The following is a 20577-nucleotide window of genomic DNA, read 5'->3' as shown; positions in this document are numbered from 1 at the left end:
TAGAATACCCACGAGCATTCCACTTCGGGTATATGAGTTACATTTGCAGCATTTGAGCCCTGTTTCTCCATCCTAACAGCAGAAAACCCCACCTCTTCATAAAAATGAAAAAGGAACTGCGTTGCCCGGCATCCGAGCCGGGCAGTGAAAAATACGCAAATAATTAAGGAAAATAAATGAAAATTTTCCCTGACATGGTCAGTCCTTGTTTTTGGGGTGCGGTAGCAGCGTACGGAAAGCAGCGTCGTCATCGTCGTCGTCGTCAGCATGAACCGCAACTTACCTCATCCGCATGAAATGAGGAAAAGTTCCAACATTCTGTTCTGTAGGCGGTAGCTTAGCATAATGCCGAAACAACATAAAATCCTCGCCTGCCGAAAAATAAGGATCCCAAAAGTTTGACCGCACACGGAACCCCCGTACGTGTTGCGAAACCACTGGGCATATTCGCGCGGCAGCTGAGTGAGTTCAGTACCACCCCAGATGACAGCCGTATCAGCATAGACGTCAGGCCAGCAGACAGCGTGGTGAAGTGTCATATGGAGCATAAACCGAGAAAAACCGACAAGAACTATAGACCTGCTTTGCATGTGAAGTTAACACTAAGTGAATTGCATTAATTTATTGATATAACTACTGAGTGAATTTATTATAATAACTATTCGTAAGCAGCCGTGAAAGTCAGAAATCAAACTGAATTGTAAAACCTAGGTGAATTTCTAAAACATGCATTTTTCTTACGTGCTATTTGAAACTTACTCCTAAACCTATTCTAGCTAAAACTATTAGTACGGTTCTAAGTAGTACGGCAGTTAGTTTACTCTTAATCAGTAGTCCACGCAAATACCAGTTACATGCAAGTAAGTGTAGCCCAACAAAAAAGAGAGCTAAATTGAAATGAATTTATTAAATCTAGGACAGTACATGCAAACACAATAGAAATCAGTTCGGACAAGACACAACAAAGAAGAAAACGAAAATGTAAGGTAATAATGTATATTATTGGACGCAACTGATTAAATTTAATACATTTCAGCTTTGAAGCTGCGTGTTAGCTGCTATCAAAATCGTTTCCCTTCCCTGTCCGAACAGTACGTATAGGTACATATCAGGAGGAAGGATCAAAACCGAGCTGCCGAAATGTTTATGCTGTTTGCTGAACCTTTTTCAAAATCTCTTTTAGGATTTTTTTTTCTGTTGGATTTGGTTGGATAAAAAGGGGGAGACCAAAGTCGTTACCAAGGCTGCCCGAAAAATAATTCAAAACGGTTACGAAAGAAACTTTTTGTGTCCCTTGAGGCGCAACGTTTGCGCTTGGCCTCACTACTGGGTGCGGAAAGTTTAGTGTTGTTTTACGAAATAAATAAAACATGAGTAGGGAGGGTCTCTCTCTGTATATCTTTTTATGTCGTTTGTATCAACTTCAACGTGCCAAGTTCACCATTTTGACAAATATTCAATTAAGCTTATTCCCCGTTCGTCGAAATTCAAAATGTTCAATACTACATACTTACTTACCTTACAGGTCAGACTAAGGCCAGAGTGCCCTCTGCTGTACATGGGAGTCGTCTCCATTCTGAACGGTCCATGGGTGTGTGTCTCCAGTTCTGCACTCTGCGAAGAGTCCGCAGATCGTCCTCCACTTGATCGACCCATCTAGCTTGCGGCGCACCACTTCTTCTTGTAAGTACCGGTCGAATGATCCTCGAGAACCATTTTAGTCGGGTTGCTATCCAACATCCTGATGACGTAACCCGCCCACCGTAGCCTGCCGATTTTCGCGGTGTGGACGATTGTTGGTTCTCTCACCAGTTGATGCAGCTTGTGGTTCATTCGCCTTCTCCAAGTCCCGTTTTCCATCTGTAATCCGTCGTAGATGGTACGCTATATGACGTCGAACTTTGTTCCATCGTAGAGTTCTGCGGAGTACAAAATAAGCTCCATTTCTGCACTGTTTCACCGTCGTTGGCCTACGGAACGGCCAGGAGATACAGCGGAAGCAGATGTGACGGCTGAAGAAACTCGTCTTGTTGAAGTACACTCTTGAGTACACCGAACATTAACCCTTTATAAGGCAGTGGCAACTATATTGCCACCTACTGTTTGTATTTTGTTTTATAACAATTTATTTTAAACTTTTTTTTTGGTTCACGTAAAATTGGGATTATTAACAACGCCTGGTATTTTTTTTTTTGGTCCTAAACAAAGCTTTAACAATAATTTGGGAGCCATTTTTAAACTCAAAATTGGCTAAATTTGACCGCGTGAAGAAAATTAGTTCAAACTTATTGTAAAATTATAAATTTGGTAAATATTTTAAGAAATAATCAAATTATGGGTTGACATAAGCTGAACTACACAGTTTATATTACGGGTTAAACCCTAATCCACTCTAAAATCTGTTTTCCGGCTTTTTGTCGAAGTCCAAAGAAGAAAAATACCCTAAACGGGCAGTGGCAAGAATATTGCCACCAGCGCTGCTGATGGCCTAACCCTTTCGTGACGAACCAGCAGAATTGTGCTGTTGAGCGATAACAGTTTTGTGTATTTTTTCATCTGTTTAGTCTTCGTTTTATGTTATGTAAACTGTTTAAATAATTCAACCATTACTTATACTTGTATGTGTGCAAACAAACTTTTGTTTACGTTTCCTCTGAGATTTACCACTACAAGTTAAACAAAAAGTGGACAAAAACTGTAACACATGAAAAAGTTTTATCTGTCGCATATTTTTTATTTCCGTTTTATCTAGGTAGTTAAAGCTAGATATCGAAAGATAATGAGTAGTTCTGCCAAATGAGGAAAAATAATTGTTGTTTTGTTGAGATATAAGAGTTCTGGAGAGCCAAAGTTGAGCCATTTGTATGAAGATTTTACGTTTTTGCGCTCCGTCCCGAAAGGGCTAAGCGGGCAGTGGCAACTATATTGCCACCTCAAAAACTCGTTTTTGGGGTAAACGGGCAGATTTTTGAGAGTTTCTTTCAATCAAAAATTGTTTTGTACATGTTATCATGTATATAATCATTTCCATAATAGTATGCGTTGACAACTCTCCTAGTTTTCTCGGCCTTTTAAAGGGTTAAGTGGTAGAAGCGCAATGTTTTTCAAACTGGAACAGATTACTACGAGCAACAGCATACGTCCACCGAGCTGTAGCAACATGGAGGCACTCAACAAGCGGGACTAGATCACTCAAAATACTCAGCCAGAGTGATTCGCGAAAGTAGAAGAAACCTTTTTTCGGCAAGTACAAGCAAAGGCGTATTCGGAAGAAGTTCAGCTGTTTGGCGAAGGAAAATGTGTGGCGAAAGACAGTCCAATTCGTGCACTGTCTCCGTTCCTGGATGAAAAAAGGGTTCTACGAGTTGGCGGCAGAACCGATCAAGCTCCATCGATTTCATACCAAGCGAAGCATCCAGGCGTGTTGCCGAGCAGTGGCACACAGTCTATCAACCAAGTCTTACGTAATGGCTTTTAGGCGTTTCGTGAACCGCTGGAAGTATTCTCGGTTAACGGTATCAACTTTGTGGGAGCTAGTCGTCAGTTGACAGAAGATATCCAGCGAACCAAGGCCATTAACGACGATTGTGCGGCCACGTTCACCAACGCCCGTACGCAGTGGCACTTCAACGTTCCTTCAGCCCCGCATATGGGAGGTCCGTGGGAGCGAATGATGAAGTCCGTAAAAGTAGCAATGGCAGCAATATCCGACAGTACGCATCATCCGAATGACGAGGTGTTCGAAACCATAATGCTGGAAGCAGAGGGGATCGTAAACAGTCGTCCTCTGACCTACGTACCTTAGGAAACAACAGATCAAGAAGCACTCACTCCGAATCACTTCTTGCTGTACAGGTCAAGCGGCATAAAACAGCCTACAGTAGATCAGTCAGTCTGTCTTCGAGACAGCTGGTCAGTCGCTAGCAACATTGTGGACGAGTTCTGGCGCAGATGGGTGCTGAAGTATCAGCCGATGATGCTAACAAGGAGGACATAGTGGTTCGAGAATGTGAAACCTTTGGAGCCTGGTGACCTAGTCGTGATAGTAGATGAACAAACACGGAACAGTTGGGAAAGAGGACGGATTCTAGAAGTCTTTCCGGACAAATCAGGCCAAGTTCGACGTACAGTAGTACGGACAGCTCGAGAAGTCTTCGCCAGGCCGGTAGTGAAGCCGGCAGTCCTGGATGTTGCGAGCAACGAGAAGAAGGCGGATGAAGTCGCACCGGAAACGGAAGTGGTTCACGGGGCAGGGGATGTTACCGGCAACATTGTTGACCGTGAAACGACGGTTTTACCACCGTCCGTTCACTCGCAACTGAGCGGCTATCACCGAGTGGACTGACAGATTGGACAGCAGCTGACAGAACAAGAACAGAACAGTAAAAGAATTGGTCGATCCCATTGTACACAGTGAGTTAGCATTTGATGCACATCAGTGAAATTTCGGATTACTTCGAGTATTTGCATGACGAATTGCATAAGTATTCCGGCTACTGTCAGCACCGTACAATAAGAGGAAATTCCTGCTGCTAAGTCTGCAACTAAAAGATCGGTGTTTGTTCTGACGATCGGGAACAGAAACAAAGCAGCTGAACGGACTTCGTGAAAACCGTTCCATTTGTGCTTACCACCGCTCTCCTTATTACACCTTCTAAAGCAATGTTGCACAGCAGGAGGAATTTCTGAAGGAACTCCTGGATGCAGGACCATGCACAGAAAGGGCTGAAAATGAGGGGTTTTGCGCATTGTCTATAAAAGGCGAATGGGCGCCTTGTACGATAAACAAGGGCAAATGAAGACACAGGTCTTGCCCAGAGGAATCTCTCAAAGAACTGCTGAATAAATCTTTCAAGGAACTTCTGCAGAAATCCCTGGTGCATCAAGAATCTCTTCTCAAGAGATCCCAGCAGAAATTCCTAGAGAAATCCTTGAACGAAATTTTAGAGAAATTCCAGAAGAGATGCCACGAGGAATTCCTGTAGGGATTTCAGGAGAATCCCAGAGGAGATTCCAGGAGAAATTGCCGGAAGAATGCCAAGAGGAATTCTTGAAGGAATTTCAAGAGGAATTACCGAAGGAGTTACAAAATAAATTTCCAAAGCAATTCCAGGAAGAATTCTTAAAGGAATTCCAGGAGGAATCCTCGAAGGAATTTCAAGAGGAATCTCCGAAGAAACTCCAGTAGGAGTCTCTGAAAGAATTTCACGAAAATCCCCAAAGGATCTACAGCAGGAATTCCAGCACCAATTTCCAAAGAAACTCCATAAGGTATCCCCACAAAATTTCCAGAAGGTACCTCCGAAGTATTTTCAAGAGAATTCCCCGAAGGATTTCTAGGAGGATTCTCGGAAGAAATTCCAAGGGAATCTACGAAAGATTTTCAGCAGGAATTTCCGAAAGAGTTCTGAAAGGAATTCCCAAAGGGATTCCAGGAAGCATTCCCATGGGGATTACAGGAGGAACCCTTGAAGGAATTTTAAGAGGAATCTCCGAAGAAATTCGAGGAGGAGTCTTTGGAAGAATTCCAGTAGAACCCAAGAAGAATTTCCAAAAGGAGTCCACAAAGGATTTCCAGGAGGAAACCTCAAAGAATTTCCAGGATTAATCCTTGAAGGATTTCCAGGAGGAATTCCCGAAGAATTTCCGGGAGAAATCTCCGAATGTTCTAGGAGCGATCCCCAAAGGAGTCTCCGAAAAATTCCAGGAAGTACCCCTGAAGGAATTCCAGCAGGAATCCCTGTTGGAACTCCAGCAGGAATCTCCAATGTATCTCCAGGAGGAATCTCCAAAGTATTTCCAGGAGGAATCCTCGGGGGGTTTTCAGGCTGACTTCCCAACAGATTTCCAGGAGGAATCCTCGAGGAATCTCCAGAAGGAATTTCCGTGGGATTTTCAGAATGGATCCTAGAAGAATTTCCATACTAAACTCTCGAAGGATTTCCACGAAAAATTCCCGAAGGATAACCTGAGGAATTCCAGGAGAGATTCCCGAAGGAGGGATTCCCGATGGAATTCCAGGAGAGATTCTTGAAAGAATTTCAGGATTTGCAGAAGGAATCCTCAAAGGCTCACCAGGAGAAATCTCCGAAAGATTTGCAGCAAGGAAGGAATCTCCACGAAATTTGGAGAAGGAATCCTCGAAGGATTTACAGAAACAATTTCCGTAGGATTTCCAAGAAGAATCCCCAAAGGATTCTTAAGAGGAAATTCCAGGAGGAATCCTAGATGGAATTCCAGGATAAACCCTAGAAGAAACTTCAGACAAAATTCCATAGAAGTTTCTAAAAGGAAACCCGAAGTATTTCCAAGAGGAATCGTCGTAGGTTTTGCAGGAGGAATCCCCGAAGAAATTCCAGCAGGAATTCCCAAAGATATTCCAGGAGATATCCTCGAAGGATTTCCAGAAATAGAAACACGAAAGGATTTTCATGAAAAATCCTCACAGGATTTCCAAAAGGAACCCCGTAGGAATTCCATTAGGAGTCTTCAAAGGATTTAATCCTTTGGATGAATCCTTAAAGGATTTCTAGGAATAATCCTCGAAGTGTTTCCAGGAGGATTCTCCAAAGGAGTTTCTAAAATAATTTCAGGAAGAAGCCCCGAAGGAATTCCAGAAGGAATCCCCGTAGGAATTTCAACAGGAATCCCCAAAAGAATTCCAGAAGGACTCTCCACAGTATTTTCAGGAGGAATCCTTGGAGGGCTTCCAGGCTAAATCACCGAAAAATTCCCCTGGAGAAATCCCCAAGGGAACTCCAGATGGAATCCCCGAGGGATTTTCAGGAAGAATGCTATAAGGATTTCTAGACTTAGTTTTCAAAGGATTCCCATGAGGAATCCTCAAAGGATATCCACGAAGAATCCTCATAGGATTTCTACGAGGAATTCCCGAAGGATTACCAGAACGAATTCCCGAAGAAATTCCAGGAGAGATTCCCGAAGGAATTCCAGTAGGGATTCCTGTGGGAATACCAGGTGTGATTGCCGAAGGAATTGCAGTAGCAATTCTTCAAGGAATTCCAGGAGGACTCCCAGGAGGGATCCCCGAATGAATTCCAAGAGGAATTCCCGAAGGAACTCCAGGAGCAATTTCCAATGGAACTCCAGGATTTCCAGAAGGAGTCCTTGAAGGCTAACCAGGAGAAATCTCCGAAGGATTTCCAGCAAGAATCCTCGAAGAATTTTCAGGAGGAATCCCCAAAAGATTTCTGGGAGCAATCCTCGAAAGATTTGCAGAAAGAATCCCCGAAGGATTTCCAGGAGGAGTCCCCGAAGGCTTACCAGGAGAAATCTTCGAAGGATTTCCAGCTAGAATCCCCGGAGGATTTCCAGAAGAAAGCCCGGAATTATTTCTAGAAGGAATTCCCTAAAGATTTCCAGGAGGAATCCTCGAAAGATTTGCAGGAAGAATCCCCGAATTCCAGAAGAAATTCCAGGAGGAAACCTAGATGAAATTCCAGGAGGAATCCTAGAAGAAATTCCAGGAGGAAATTCCCGAAGAGGTACCAAAAGAAATCCCCAAAGGATTTCCAGGAGGAACCCTCAATGGAAGATTTTCCCGGAGTAATCCCCTTAGGAGTTCTAAGAGGAATCCCCGAAGGATTACCAGGATAAGCTCCCGAAAAATTTCCAGTAGCAATCCCTAAAAAAATTTCAGGCGTAAGCCCAGAAGGAAATTCTGAAGGATTACCTGAAAGAAATCCTGGAGGAATGCTTGTAGGAAGTCTATGAGAGATCCATCAAGGAAAACCTGAAGATATGACTGATTATATTCCTAAAGGAATTCTTTAAAGAACTCCTAGAAGAATCAATGAAGGGACCCTGGTAGGAATCTCTGAAGGAGTTTCTAGAGAAATCTTTGATGTAATTCCTGGATGCATTCCTGAATCCTTCTGGAAAAATCTTCGAAAAACTTTCAGGTGCAATTCCTGGAAGAATCTCTAAAAGAACTTCGGGAGGTATCCCTAAGTAAACTCGTAGACTGAACCCTGATGCCAAAAGAAATTTTCTAAAAAAATCTGGAAGGAATCCTTGATGGGACTCCTGCTGAAAGTATTAAAGGAACTACTGGGGTAATTCCTGGCGGAATTCTGGAAACCCCTGAAAGATTTCCAGGAGGAATCCTTGCAGAAATTCCAGGAGATATCTCAAAAGGAACTCCTATAGGAACCCTTCATGGAACTTCTGGATGTATCCCTGAATGCTCCTGGAAGAATAGCTGAAGGAACTCCTACAGAGATCCACGAAGGAATTTCTAGATAGATTACTAAAGAAACACCAAGAGAAGTCCCTGATTGGAATTCTAGAGGATGCACTGATTGAAATTTATTGAATTACCTTTTGCACAAATCCTCGAAGGAACTCCTGGAGGAGGAACTAGTGGAGATATCGCTGAATAAACTCCTGGAGAGACATCAAAAGAAACTTGTGGGGAAATTCCTGATTGGAATATTAGGGGGAATCTTCAACGGAACTCCTGAAAGAATCTCCGAAGAAACTCCTGTTGGTATCCCAAAAGAACTTTCTGCAGAAATTATATGCGTTACAGAGGGTCCGAGGAAGTTTCAGAGGGGTTTTCGAAGGCATTCCAAAAAGTTTCAGATGATTTTCGGGGAGTTCAAGAGGCATTACTGGGACGTTTTCGGGCGTTTCGGAGGGTCTCAAGTGTGTTACATGGGGTTCAAAGGGGCTTCAGGGGGTTTACGGATTTTTTTTTAAGATTCAGAGAATCTGAATGTTACATGAGTGTTTTCGGCGGTTTCCAAGGGCCTCACAATCAGGTGCGTCATTTGGGGTCTCAGGGGGTTTTCGGTGACATTTCAGGATTTTTTGGGGGGTTTTAGAGGCGTTACAGGGGCGTTTATGGCTTTCGGAGGGTCTCAGGTGCGCTACAGGTGATCTGAGAAGTTTTAACCCTTTTAATCCGGATTTTTTCTAAGCGTTACTATAGAGTTTTTTTTTTTCACGTATTTCTGTGGTTTTGGTTCTCAACAGCATAGAATATTTTTTCTGGATAACCTAGGTCATCCAAACTGTTCTTGAGTTTAGATCCTGAAGTCTACGGGTGTAGCGGTAACTTCTTTCATTATGCAAAGCTATCATTTGTATTCTATCATTTCCAGCAATTCTTCTGAAAGTTAAATAGTCAGTATCAGATCAGTCGGAATATCCTAGATAATCCAAACTGTTCTTAAGTTCAGATCCGGGAGTCTACGGGTGTAACCTAGGGTGTAACGGTAACTTCTTTCATTATACAAAGCTTCAATTTGTATTCTATCATGTCCAGTCAGCCTTCTGGGAGTTTCATAGACAGTATCCTGATCAGTCGGGATATCCTAGGTCATCCAAACTGTTCTAAAGTTCAGATCCTGAAGTCAAGGAATGTAACAGTAATTTCTTTCATTACACATAGCTACGATTTATAATCTATCATGACCAGTAAGTCCTCTGAAAGTTCAAAAGACGGTAGCTGATCAGTTGGGATATCCTAGGTTATCCAAACAGTTCTTGAGTATAGATGACCCATAATATCCCAAAAATATAGAACAACGCTTATTGTTCCTCAAACTACTTTGGTAAATACAGCAGATGCAACACTACTTAACGTATTGGCAAAAGCTATTATCGCAAGTGAAGCTATGGTCCCCGAAGTAGTTTGGTTGGTCTGAAATACTTCAAAACTATCTTGGAATTACTCATGAAATGTCAGGGGGATTACAGATAACAGTTGGATGTGTATTGATACAGGTAACTATGAGAATAACTACTGGTACTGTCAGGAGCTAAGCTTCAGAACAGTTTGGACGACCCTTAATGTCCTAAAGGCTCATAATAATATATAGTAGACTTCAGATTGGTCCTGTAACCACGATTGATCAAACAACGTTACTCAATATTGATGTATCCTTTTTTTAACAATTTGTCTAGTGCTGCTGGTAACCATATGATCAGCAATTACCGAAGCAGGGATTCATTTCCTCTTTATTTTCATTCAAGTTTATTAAACGAGTTTCTTCCAAAAGGGACATCCGGCAACTTCCCTTCCAATGAATGTCTTTGTTCACAGAAGGCAAATAAAATAGCTTTTTACATTTCCAATGAGGATTCCCAGATGCTACCTCCATTCATTCTAAATTGCTTTCGTTTAGTTCTTAGTCAGCAAAAAACAACACTAGCAATTTATTCCGGCTCGGAAGCATCTGTAGATATGTGAAATTCTACTCTGATGTGGTTGCTTTCGTCTGCCGGCAGAATAAATTTAATTTAAAAACTTTTATAAAACAGCACAATAAAATATTAAAATGGCAACTTTTCTCCGCAGGTACCACTACCAGAGCGCAGTCTTTTGTTTCAGACACTTTTCTCTCATCCACCCCGAAAAGTAAGATAAATGGCCGAGTATTTTTTGCCACCACCAATCTACGGAGACTATCATTCCAGTTAGATCCTTCCGCTCCACAGCAGCATCAGCATTCGGAAAAGAAGAAGACCAAAATGGCAAGGATTCAAGAGAGTTCTTCAGACCCAGGCCGTCTCCCTCCCTCACACTCAGTAAGCCGCTTCGCCATCTTTTTTCATTAAAAATGCACCTTCAAGCGTATCTGCTTCCACTTGACCATACCGCCGCGCCGCTTTCCCCCTCTGTCCCCCTCGGGACGTTCTTCCTAGTTTTTCAAATTATAAAACTTCTTTCACCCACCCCCTTCCAGACGAGCAGCAGCACGTTGGCACCTTATTGCCAATCCTCGAGAGCTACTCTTCTCCGTATTTTTGCGTTTTTTGTTCATTAGAATTTTAAACATAATTTATTTCCACCCCGTTCGAGTCTCTACCACCACCGGGCCAGGACCAAGTCAGCTCTCTTGCCAGAGCAGCCAGAGTGTATTCATTAGGTATTCCGGTACTCCCAGTGGTGGCTACCCACCGCCCACCCCAGTCCGTATTCACCCTGGCTTAAGCTCACATTTCAAAGTAGCAGAGTAGTGTGGCCAAACAGTCTGCAAATGGGTAGCAGCCTTGAGGATTGGGCAGAAAAACCCGATCCCAGACCGAAGATCTGCTTCTGATGCCAGAAGAGATAAATCTCAACCAACGGAAAGTTCCTCCGACTGTTATGGTTCAAGAAGGGGGAGGGAAGAAGGTGCTGCTAGGGAGAGGATTGGAATGAAGGGAGAGCTAGGAGTATGATGGAAACAAGTAGAACTCGTTTGTGTGCTGCAAGGTAGCAATAAATAAATTATATTTGAATGTTTGATAATATTTCTGGAGGAATTCTACTGAAATTTGTAACTATTAGTTCTTAAAACTTATGTTAGAAGTCCAGAACTCCACCCCAATATTTTTATGAAACCAAAAAAAAAAAGATAAAAATGTACCGTTATTTTTTTTTTGTTGTTGATGTAATGTACAGTGAATTGTAAATAGGATTTTTACAATATATTATACAGGTTGTTAAGTATCGTAACAATACAAAAAAAAATTTCTTCATATATATTTTTTTGCAAAACCATGCATTTTATTGTAAATGAATTGTTCTAAATACTGATACGTAGGATTTAATATAATATAAGTGCCCATATAGCCGAGGCGGTAAACGCACGGGTATTCAGCATGACCATGCTGAGGGTGACGGGTTCGATTCCCGGTCGGTCCAGGATCTTTTCGTAAAGGAAATTTCCTTGACTTCCTTGGGCATGGAGTATCTTCGTGCCTGCCACACGATATACGCATGCAAAATGGTCATTGGCAGAGAAAGTTCTCAGTTAATAACTGTGGAAGTGCTCATAGAACACTAATCTGAGAAGCAGGCTTTGTCCCAATGAGGACGTTACGCCTAGAAGAGAGAAAGAGAGGTTTTAATATACCGTATACATGTATAGTTTCAAACAATAAAATGTACCGTAAATAAATTGTTTGTAATTGTTATTTCACTAATGGCTATACATTTAAGGACAAACGTCATGAAATCCCGCTTCAACAGTACATCAGAACTTCAAACGCACAAATGTCTCGAAGCAAGTTTCAAACAACAGTGCATTTTATTATTCTGTTCTTGCTCACTTGTAATAAGCTTAAAATAAGAAGCTCAGGTGTGCTGGTTTTGTTTACGAAGAGATTTGTGCCCTCGAAATCGTGAGTAGGTGTCAAAGTCGGCCATTGTGGTGGCCATTTTAGGATTCTAACAAGTCTGTCCTTTATCAAATGGTTTTGGAATGGTTCTCTTTATGTTGTATTGTTTTACATCACATAAACCTTATAATGTTTTATCATCTTGTCATGTTCCTTCTGTTAATAGCATCTTAGGCTTTCTAGCCAAACTAACCTAAACTCGTCTAAGTCTGACTAGTCTCTCATTGCATTAACAGTTGAAGCTTAGGCTCCCATGTCCCACCAGCCAGATAACCGGGTTTTACAAACTAAGTATTATTTGTGGCAACACTTTGAGCGGCATGATGGAACTATGCGCGCTAAGTGTTATAAGACCACTGAAGTAGTTGCATGAAGTGGGTGACGAGGTACATAAGTATCATTACAGCGTGCTTAACCGTTATTGCAATATTGAGGCTCCAGTTTGACTAAAGTTTGAAATACATAACAACTCATGAGAAAGCTGTCAAGTTCTGAGTTTAGATAACTCCCCTAAATGCAAATACAGAAACAATAGTGTTGAACTCATCTACTGATTTACGGTAATCTGACCTGCGTCTTTCCGGGTTGACCTACATTCCTATTCCTCTTATCGCATTCTACCTAGCTAGTCCGCCATATCTCTTGCATCTACAGTCCTTAGGACTCTTGGTTTACCACTTATTTAAACATTTCAATTTATTCATTTTTTTCTCTTTCCTTTCTTTTGCAACAAAAAAGTCACGAACATCAACAAAACAAAGCACGGAAAAAATTTACAACTGAATAATAATATTTCGGAAAAGTGAATGGTTCAAACGTAAGAAAAACAGTATAATATATTGTTACAAATGGATCGGATGTAAATGTATAGTAGCTACAATGTGCACAGCTTTTAGCGAACCATTGCATTACAATACACCTTATTGTAGCTGGTACACTGTATGGTGCAGGAATGGTTTTCACCAAATACCCTATGGTTAGTTTTTATCCGGGCAGGAAAATTCGACAAACCCATGTATGCGACACTTCAAACTGCGACTTTTTCGATACCCTGATGAACGGGAAGCAGGAAAATATTCTCTGACCATATCAGAACCAGTAGTGTTCCGGAAAAGGTTCTGGGTGTCCCGCCGAAAGTGGTAAAATGTTAAAATGAATCAACTCATGTGCCGCATATCAAATAACAGCTTTATGGAAAACTTAATGAACGGTTAGTAAGAAAATAATGAATACATCGTCCCTACCTCAAGTCTACGAAGACTTGGTTTAAACTCAGGGGGCTTAAAGCCATTGAAACGACTTGAAGCCCCTCAGAAAACCCTGAGACCTAAACTGTATTGGAGCCCACTGAAACTTTTCGAAACGTCTGTAAACGCATAGTAAATGTCCTCAAAATATCACTAAGACCTTTAAAGTATTGCCTTAAACTCTACTGAAGCTACTGAAATTCAGTACTGCAATATTTTCAAATGCATTGCTATAAAATCTTTTCGAACCCCCCCTCAGGCCCCATTAGACTTTTTATATACGCTACAGAAGCCCTCCGAAGCTCCCTCAAGCTCACTAAAACGCCATGTAACGCCTTAAAACCGCACAGAAAACCCCCTGAGACTTTCTTTACACTTCTGAAGCCCCTTAAACAAATCTAATCGCCTTGAATCACTTCAGGAAATTGCGTATATTATCTTTAAAATCTTATGAAGCCCTCTAAAATTGCTAAAATCCCAAAATGGCCACAAAAATGGCCGACTTTGGCACTTACTCATGATTTCAATGGCACAAATCTTTTCGTAAACAAAATCAGCACACTTGAGCGCTTTGTTTTAAGCTTATTATAAGTGAGTAAGAACAGAATAATAAAATACATTGTTATTTGAAGCTTGCTTCTTGAGATTTGTGCTTCTGAAGTTCTGACGCACTGTTGAAGCGGGATTGGAAGACGTTTGTCCTTAAACGCATTTAAAGGTCATGAAACCGCTCACAATGTACCCCTGAGACCTTTGAAGGGAAGCCTTTATTAAAACTACTGAATCCCTCTTAAATCCTCGGAAATGGCTTCAAACGCTTTGCAATAAAATTTACAAGAAAACCCCCTCAGGCCTAGTAGCCTTCACATATGCACAAGCCGGGGCCTGCTCTTTCTCAAGCCCTGAAGACTTGCAGACTTTCTTTACTCTGCACAATATGAACAAAAACCCGGTTAATTATGATGAATCGAATGTACCAAAAGGACCCTGTCATACAAACGAAAATTATTAAGCGATCTCACATTTACACTGCAGATGACTGTTAAAAAGAAAACGGAACATTTGGTTTTGAACGAATTTATGTATACGTTCATACTGTTCATCGCATTACTTGAAAAGCCGTCATTTGGAATGTCCCATGCATGGGACTGGATCACTTTTAGTTTTGACCACCAGTAGTTTCAAATGTGGTCTCATCCAATTTTCATGATAACCGTTCATCAGGTTATCGAAAAGCCACAATTTAGATGTGCCGCATGCAAAGGTTTGGTTCACTTTTACAATTGGCCACTTCCGGCGGGACATTTGGAACCGGTTCCGGAACACTACCGGCTCAGATATGGTCGGGGACTAGTTTCTTGCTAACCTTTCATTAGGTTATCAAAAAGCCGCGCTCTGATTTTTCGTATGCATGAGTTTGGTTCACTTTTATATAAGGCCATTTCCGGCGCGACACCCGGAACTGGTTTCGGAATACAACCGACAGTTTCCAATGTGGTCTGGGCGCATTTTCTTAATAACCGGCCGTGATTTGATGTGTCGCATGCATGGGTTTGGTTCTCTTTAAAATATGACCACTTCCGACGGGTCACCCGGAACCTGTTCCAGAACACTACTGGTACTGATATAGTCTGAGACTATTTTCCTGCTTACTGTTCATCAGATAATCGAAAATGCCGTGGTTTGATGCGTCGCATGCATGGGTTTGTTTCATTTTCATGTCTGGCCTCTCCCAGGGGTACCGGTCCGGAACACTGCAAATGAGAAAGTGCCGAAGTTTACCTAAACGGAGGCCTTCTCCTTCGCAGGAGCCCGAATAAGGCGGAAGCAACTGCTCGCGACAAACGGGGCAAGCAATCGCAGAAGCGGGTGAGGCAGCCGTCAGGCGAGGAGCTGTCTGGCGGTGCCCACAAGGCCAGGCGAATCATTACCCCGAAAGTCGGTAATACACCAAAACCTCCATTTAGGTAATGAGTCGGGACTGCCTAAATATAATTTTTAACCTACATGGATTCATTACTTAAATGGATTCAGTCTATTACCTAAATGGAGTGCAAGGTTGAAAATAAGTTCAAGAAGGGAGATTGACTAGGAGATTCAAAGGGGGTCATGCGGAGTGTCAGAGGACTTTCAAGGGAGTCTCAGGAAAGGAGAGGCTTTAGGGAAATTTTCGGGGGTTTTAGAGGTTCTCAGGTCAGACTTGTCTTTCAAATGACTAGAAGGGCACGAAACACGAAAAACCCTGAAGAATTCCGCCAGACTGAAAAATTGTTGAATATCGGGCCAAAGTCGGCTCAATTTTTATCGTATGTTGGGCCTCTGCTGGACCAACATCGAACAACTGTTGGGTCTATATTGGGTTTGCCGGCCAAAATGAAAACAGGTGAATGATAGGTTGATGTCGGGTTTGACTTCATCAATGATGACCAATGACAATCAAATTCCATTTAGGTAACGTTACCTAAATGGAGGGACCTAAATAGATTTTACTTAAATGGATCCTACCTAAATGGAGGTTTGAGTGTAATGCCGGAAGGTCGGACCCCAGCCAGGGTTCCCGGAAAGCTGGGAAGGGTGGGCCTGAAAAGGCCGGCCCGTCCCGGAACGATGGGAATAAGGGGTTGTGACCGCTAGTGGGCCCTCAACAGCCACAGAGCAGGGCGATCCAAGGGGAGGACCCCCCTTGGACGAAGGTAGAGTGGAAGAAGAAAAAGAAGGCGAATCCGCAGGTACTAGCGCAGGACGCCAAGCCAAGGCGTAGGAGGGCATGTGCCAGGCGCGAGAAAGGTGACGCGATCGTCATCAAGACGGAACAGTCCAAGTACTCGGACGTCTTGAAGACGATGCGAAGGAACACAAGGGCGCCGCCTATAAAAGGCTGGCAGAAGAGGTCCTTGGTGAGGGTGTGCAGGTGAGGGCTCTGACACATGAGGCGACTCTGAAGATCAAGGATATTGATGAGATCACCGAAGTGGAAGAGCTCGTCACGGCACTGCGGCAACAGTGCGATGTGCAGGTGGCTGCCGCAGCCGTTAACTTACGGAAAAGGCCAGCAGGGACACAGATAGCTTTGGTGAGCTAACTGTGGCGGACGTTAAAAAGTCCGTTAAGGTAGGGAGCATAAAGGTGGGCTGGTGTGTATGTCACCTGACATTCCACGAGCCACCATAGATTTGCTTCAGGTGTCTGGAACCAGGACACAAGTCGTGGGACTGCAAAGGCCGCGACAGGCGCAAACTGTGCAGGCGATGCGGCGCTGAAGGTCATAAGGCCTAAAGCTGCACGAGTCCGCCCATCTTCATGATCTGTACCGGGAAATCCACGAACAACAGACATCCGATGGGTGGTGCCTGGCCTTCGCTTTAAAGCCGCAGTGATCAACAAATCACAGTGCAGGTAACGCAGCTGAACCTGAACCACTGTGGCAACTGCTTTGTCAGGCGGTTTCTGAGTGGGATACGGATATCGCCATCATATCGGACCCATACCGAGTACCCGCCGGCAACGGCAACTGGGTCGCGGATGGGACCAGAAAAATGGCGGCGATAGGGACGACGGGTAAATACACCGTCCAGGAGTAGGTGTCTACTACCTATGAGGGCTTCGTGGTCGCCAAAGTAAACGGGGTCTTCTTCTGTAGCTGTTATGCGCCTCCGTGGTGGCCGATCGAGCGGTTCACGCAAATGCTGAACCGCTTAACGACCGTGCTAACAGGGCGAAGGCCGGTGGTAATAGCGGGTGACTTTAATGCCTGGGCCGTGGAATGGGGAAGCCGTTTCACGAACCAGCGGGGTCAGATCCTGCTAGAAACACTGGCCATCTAAGATGTCGACTTGGCTAATGTCGGTACCAAGAGTACCTATAGTCGAAACGGAGCGAAATCAATTATTGACGTGACCTTTTGTAGTCCTGGCCTAACAAGTAGTTCGAACTGGAGAGTAGATGATGGCTACACTCACAGCGACCACCTGGCGGTTCGCTACAGTATCGACTACAACAACAGCAGACAGCGGATAGAAGAAGAGGCGGCTAGGCCAAGGCCAAGCCCTTGCAGGTGGAAGACATCATACTTCGACGAAGGGGTATTTAGGGAGGCGCTCCGCCGTGAGCGAAACTTAAACCGATTAAGACGGCGACGAGCTGGTAGCGGTGCTCTCAAGTGCGTGGGATGCGACCATGCCTAGGCGAGTCCACCCTAGAAATGGGAGGCCACCGGCTTACTGGTGGACCGACGCGATTGCGGACCTGCGCCGCGCCTGCCTACGGGCTAGGCGGCGGATGCAGCGAGCACGATCAGAGGAAAACGAAACGAACGGCGGGTGGTGTTCGCCGCTGCAAAAGCCGCGCTTAAGACCGAGATAAGAGCAAGCAAAAAGGCCTGCTTTGAGGGTCTCTGTCAGAGTGCCAATACGAACCCGTGGGGTGACGCCTACAGGATCGTTATGGCCAAGACGAGAGGTGTGATGGCTCCTACAGAGCAATCTCCAGAGATGTTGGAGGGGATCATTGGAGGACTTTTTCCGCGTCATGATCCTAGTCCTTGGCCTCCTTTCGTAGGACAGTCGGGGACTGGGGCTGGCGACGAGGAGAGGGTCACCGATGTGGAACTTGCGGGGATAGCTAAGTCCCTTAGCGTAGGTAAGGCCCCAGGTCCGGACGGAGTTCCGAACCTGGCCTTAAAAGTAGCTATTGCAGAGGCTCTCGAGATGTTCAGGTCTGCTATGCAGAAATGCCTGGACGAGGGAGTTTTCCCAGAAGCTTGGAAGAGGCAGAGCCTGGTTCTATTGCCAAAGGCCTTAATCCACCCGGAGACCCGTCGGCATATAGACCAATATGCTTGATTGACACGGCGGGGAAGGTGCTCGAAAAGATCATCCTCAATAGAATGTTGAGGTTCACCGAGGGCGAAAATGGTCTTTGGAGCAACCAGTACGGCTTCCGGAAGGGGAGGTCCACCGTAGACGCTATCTTGTCGGTTACAAAAACCGCCGAGAAAGCACTCGAGCGTAAGAGGAGGGGAATTCGCTTCTGCGCGGTAGTGACTCTGGATGTAAGGAATGCGTTTAATAGCACCAGCTGGTCTGCTATTACCGATGCGCTCTTGCGTCTGGGGATACCGGAGTACCTGTACAAGATTCTCGGAAGTTACTTTCAGAATCGTGTACTAGTCTACGACACGGAGGTGGGTCGGAAGTGCTTTCACATAACCTCAGGAGTCCCGCAAGGTTCCATCCTGGGTCCGGTGTTATGGAATGTCATCTACGACGAGGTGTTGAGGTTAGAGTACCCAGTGGGAGTGGAGATTGTCGGGTTTGCCGAAGACATTACGCTCGAAGTCAACGGTGAAACGATCGAGGAGATGAAGTTGACTACCGACCACTCGATCAAGGTTGTGGAGGCGTGGATGCGGTCCAGGAAACTGGAGCTGGCTCATCACATGACAGAGGTGACGGTTGTTAACAACCAGAAGTCGGAGCAGCAGACAGAGATCAGTGTAGGAGAGTGCACTATCATGTCTAAGCGCTCTGTCAAACACTTGGGCGTGATGATCGACGACAAGCTTACCTTCGGTAGCCACGTCGATTATGCCTGTAAAAGAGCCTCCACAGCTATTGCGGCACTGTCCCGGATGATGTCCAATAGCTCAGCGGTGTACGCCAGTAAGCGCAAGCTTCTGGCTAGTGTTGCTACGTCCATACTTAGGTATGGCGGCCCGGCGTGGGGTACCGCGCTAAGTACTGAATGCTACCGACGGAAGCTGGAAAGTACTTACAGGCTTATGTGTCTGAGGGTTACGAGCGCGTACCGTACCGTGTCACACGACGCTCTCTGCGTCATTACTGGTATGGTGCCTATCAGCATTCTTATCAGTAAAAACATGGAAGGCTTCGGAATGCGCGGCACAAGAGGCATACGCAGGACTGCCAGGATGGCCTCTATGGTCAAATGGCAGCGCGCGTGGGACAGTTCCACCAAAGGAAGGTGGACCCTTAGGTTGATACCGAGGGTAGATAGTTGGCTTAATAGGCGCCATGGGAAAGTTACATTCCAACTGACACTGGTCCATACAGGTCATGGTTGCTTCCGACAGTATCTAACCATTTCGGGCATGCGGATTCTCTCGAATGCCCAGTGTGCAATGGTTTAGAGGAAACGGCGGAACACGTTTTGTTCGTTTTGCCCGCATTTTCGTACAATGCGTGACCGCATGCTTGCCACATGTGGGGAGGACACAACTCCGGACAATTTGGTCCAGAGAATGTGTAGGGATGAGGTTAGCTGGAACGCCGTTTCAACGGCTATCACCCATATCATCTGGGAGCTACAGAGGAGGTGGCGCGTGGACTCGGAGAATGGCTCCGGGGGTTCGAAGTCGGCTTCGTAGGTCATACCGGTGCCCTGCGGTCGAGATCGACCCTTACAGCGATTAAGTGGCCGCGGAGAGGAAGTCCCGGTAGCGGTGCTGTCGTGGCGTCGGTCTACTGGGATGGATCCGAGCCCGCGGTTGAAAAGAGGTCCCCGGCAAGGGTCGCGGCAGGTGAAGACCTTGCTGTCAGCAACCTTCTGGTGCAGCTGATAGGGCCTGAAGGGTAGTGATACCCTTGCCTTCAGCAGGTCAGATCGGGTTGCACGTGGGCATCAGCTCTTGATGTCTGCAAAGCAGTTGGGCGCGGGCGGGGTTGACCCTGCTCGCCTTCTGAGGACAAAGGGAGTGGCGAGGACCACTCGGGAAACTGGCAAAGCGCCAGCATGTTACTGTGATGGACTCTCCAGAGCGAGTCATCGATGTTCGTTGCTGCTAGGCTACGCAGCTAACCTTGAGGGTGCAATATGCACTAGTCCCTCTCTGAAGAATTACCTTCTTGGTGGTTCTGAAGAGACGAAGGGTTTGGCGACCATAGGAATGTGTTTTAGTGGGTCGAGGAAAGTGTAGTCCTGGCTTTTACTAGTGTTGTAGACGACAGCCTTAACCCCACACTACCCTAACCTTCCTGTGTCTGTTGAGCAGATTTTCCCCCCTATGGTTTAGAAGGAAAAAAAAACACACTCACACATACATACATACATACACATACATACACACACAGAGACATCACCTCAATTCATCGAGCTGAGTCGATTGGTATATAAGACTTGACTCCTCTGGGTCTCTATCAAATTTTCATTTTTGGAGTGAACATATTGCCTTTCGGTACAC

The 20577-nt window shown here is 44.7% G+C and overlaps 1 protein-coding gene and 1 long non-coding RNA gene across 2 annotated transcripts; both read left to right on the top strand.

Moving 5' to 3' along the window:
• Positions 1-430: 430 nt before the first annotated feature.
• On the top strand, positions 431-1132 carry LOC115259777 (uncharacterized). The gene is made up of 4 exons (XR_003894256.2): positions 431-711; positions 777-860; positions 917-981; positions 1037-1132. It is a non-coding gene; the product is annotated as an uncharacterized LOC115259777 (long non-coding RNA).
• A 2212-nt stretch (positions 1133-3344) lies between these two features.
• LOC134291679 (uncharacterized) lies at positions 3345-3805 on the top strand. The gene is made up of 2 exons (XM_062859751.1): positions 3345-3419; positions 3479-3805. Exons 1-2 carry the CDS (start codon positions 3345-3347, stop codon positions 3803-3805), a joined length of 402 nt encoding a protein of 133 aa, XP_062715735.1.
• Positions 3806-20577: the final 16772 nt, after the last annotated feature.

The sequence above is a fragment of the Aedes albopictus genome, chromosome 1 (assembly GCF_035046485.1).
Source record: "Aedes albopictus strain Foshan chromosome 1, AalbF5, whole genome shotgun sequence".
Lineage (NCBI taxonomy): Eukaryota > Metazoa > Arthropoda > Insecta > Diptera > Culicidae > Aedes > Aedes albopictus.
Note: the sequence above shows the minus strand (reverse complement) of the source record. Positions and strands in the feature narration are given on the sequence as shown.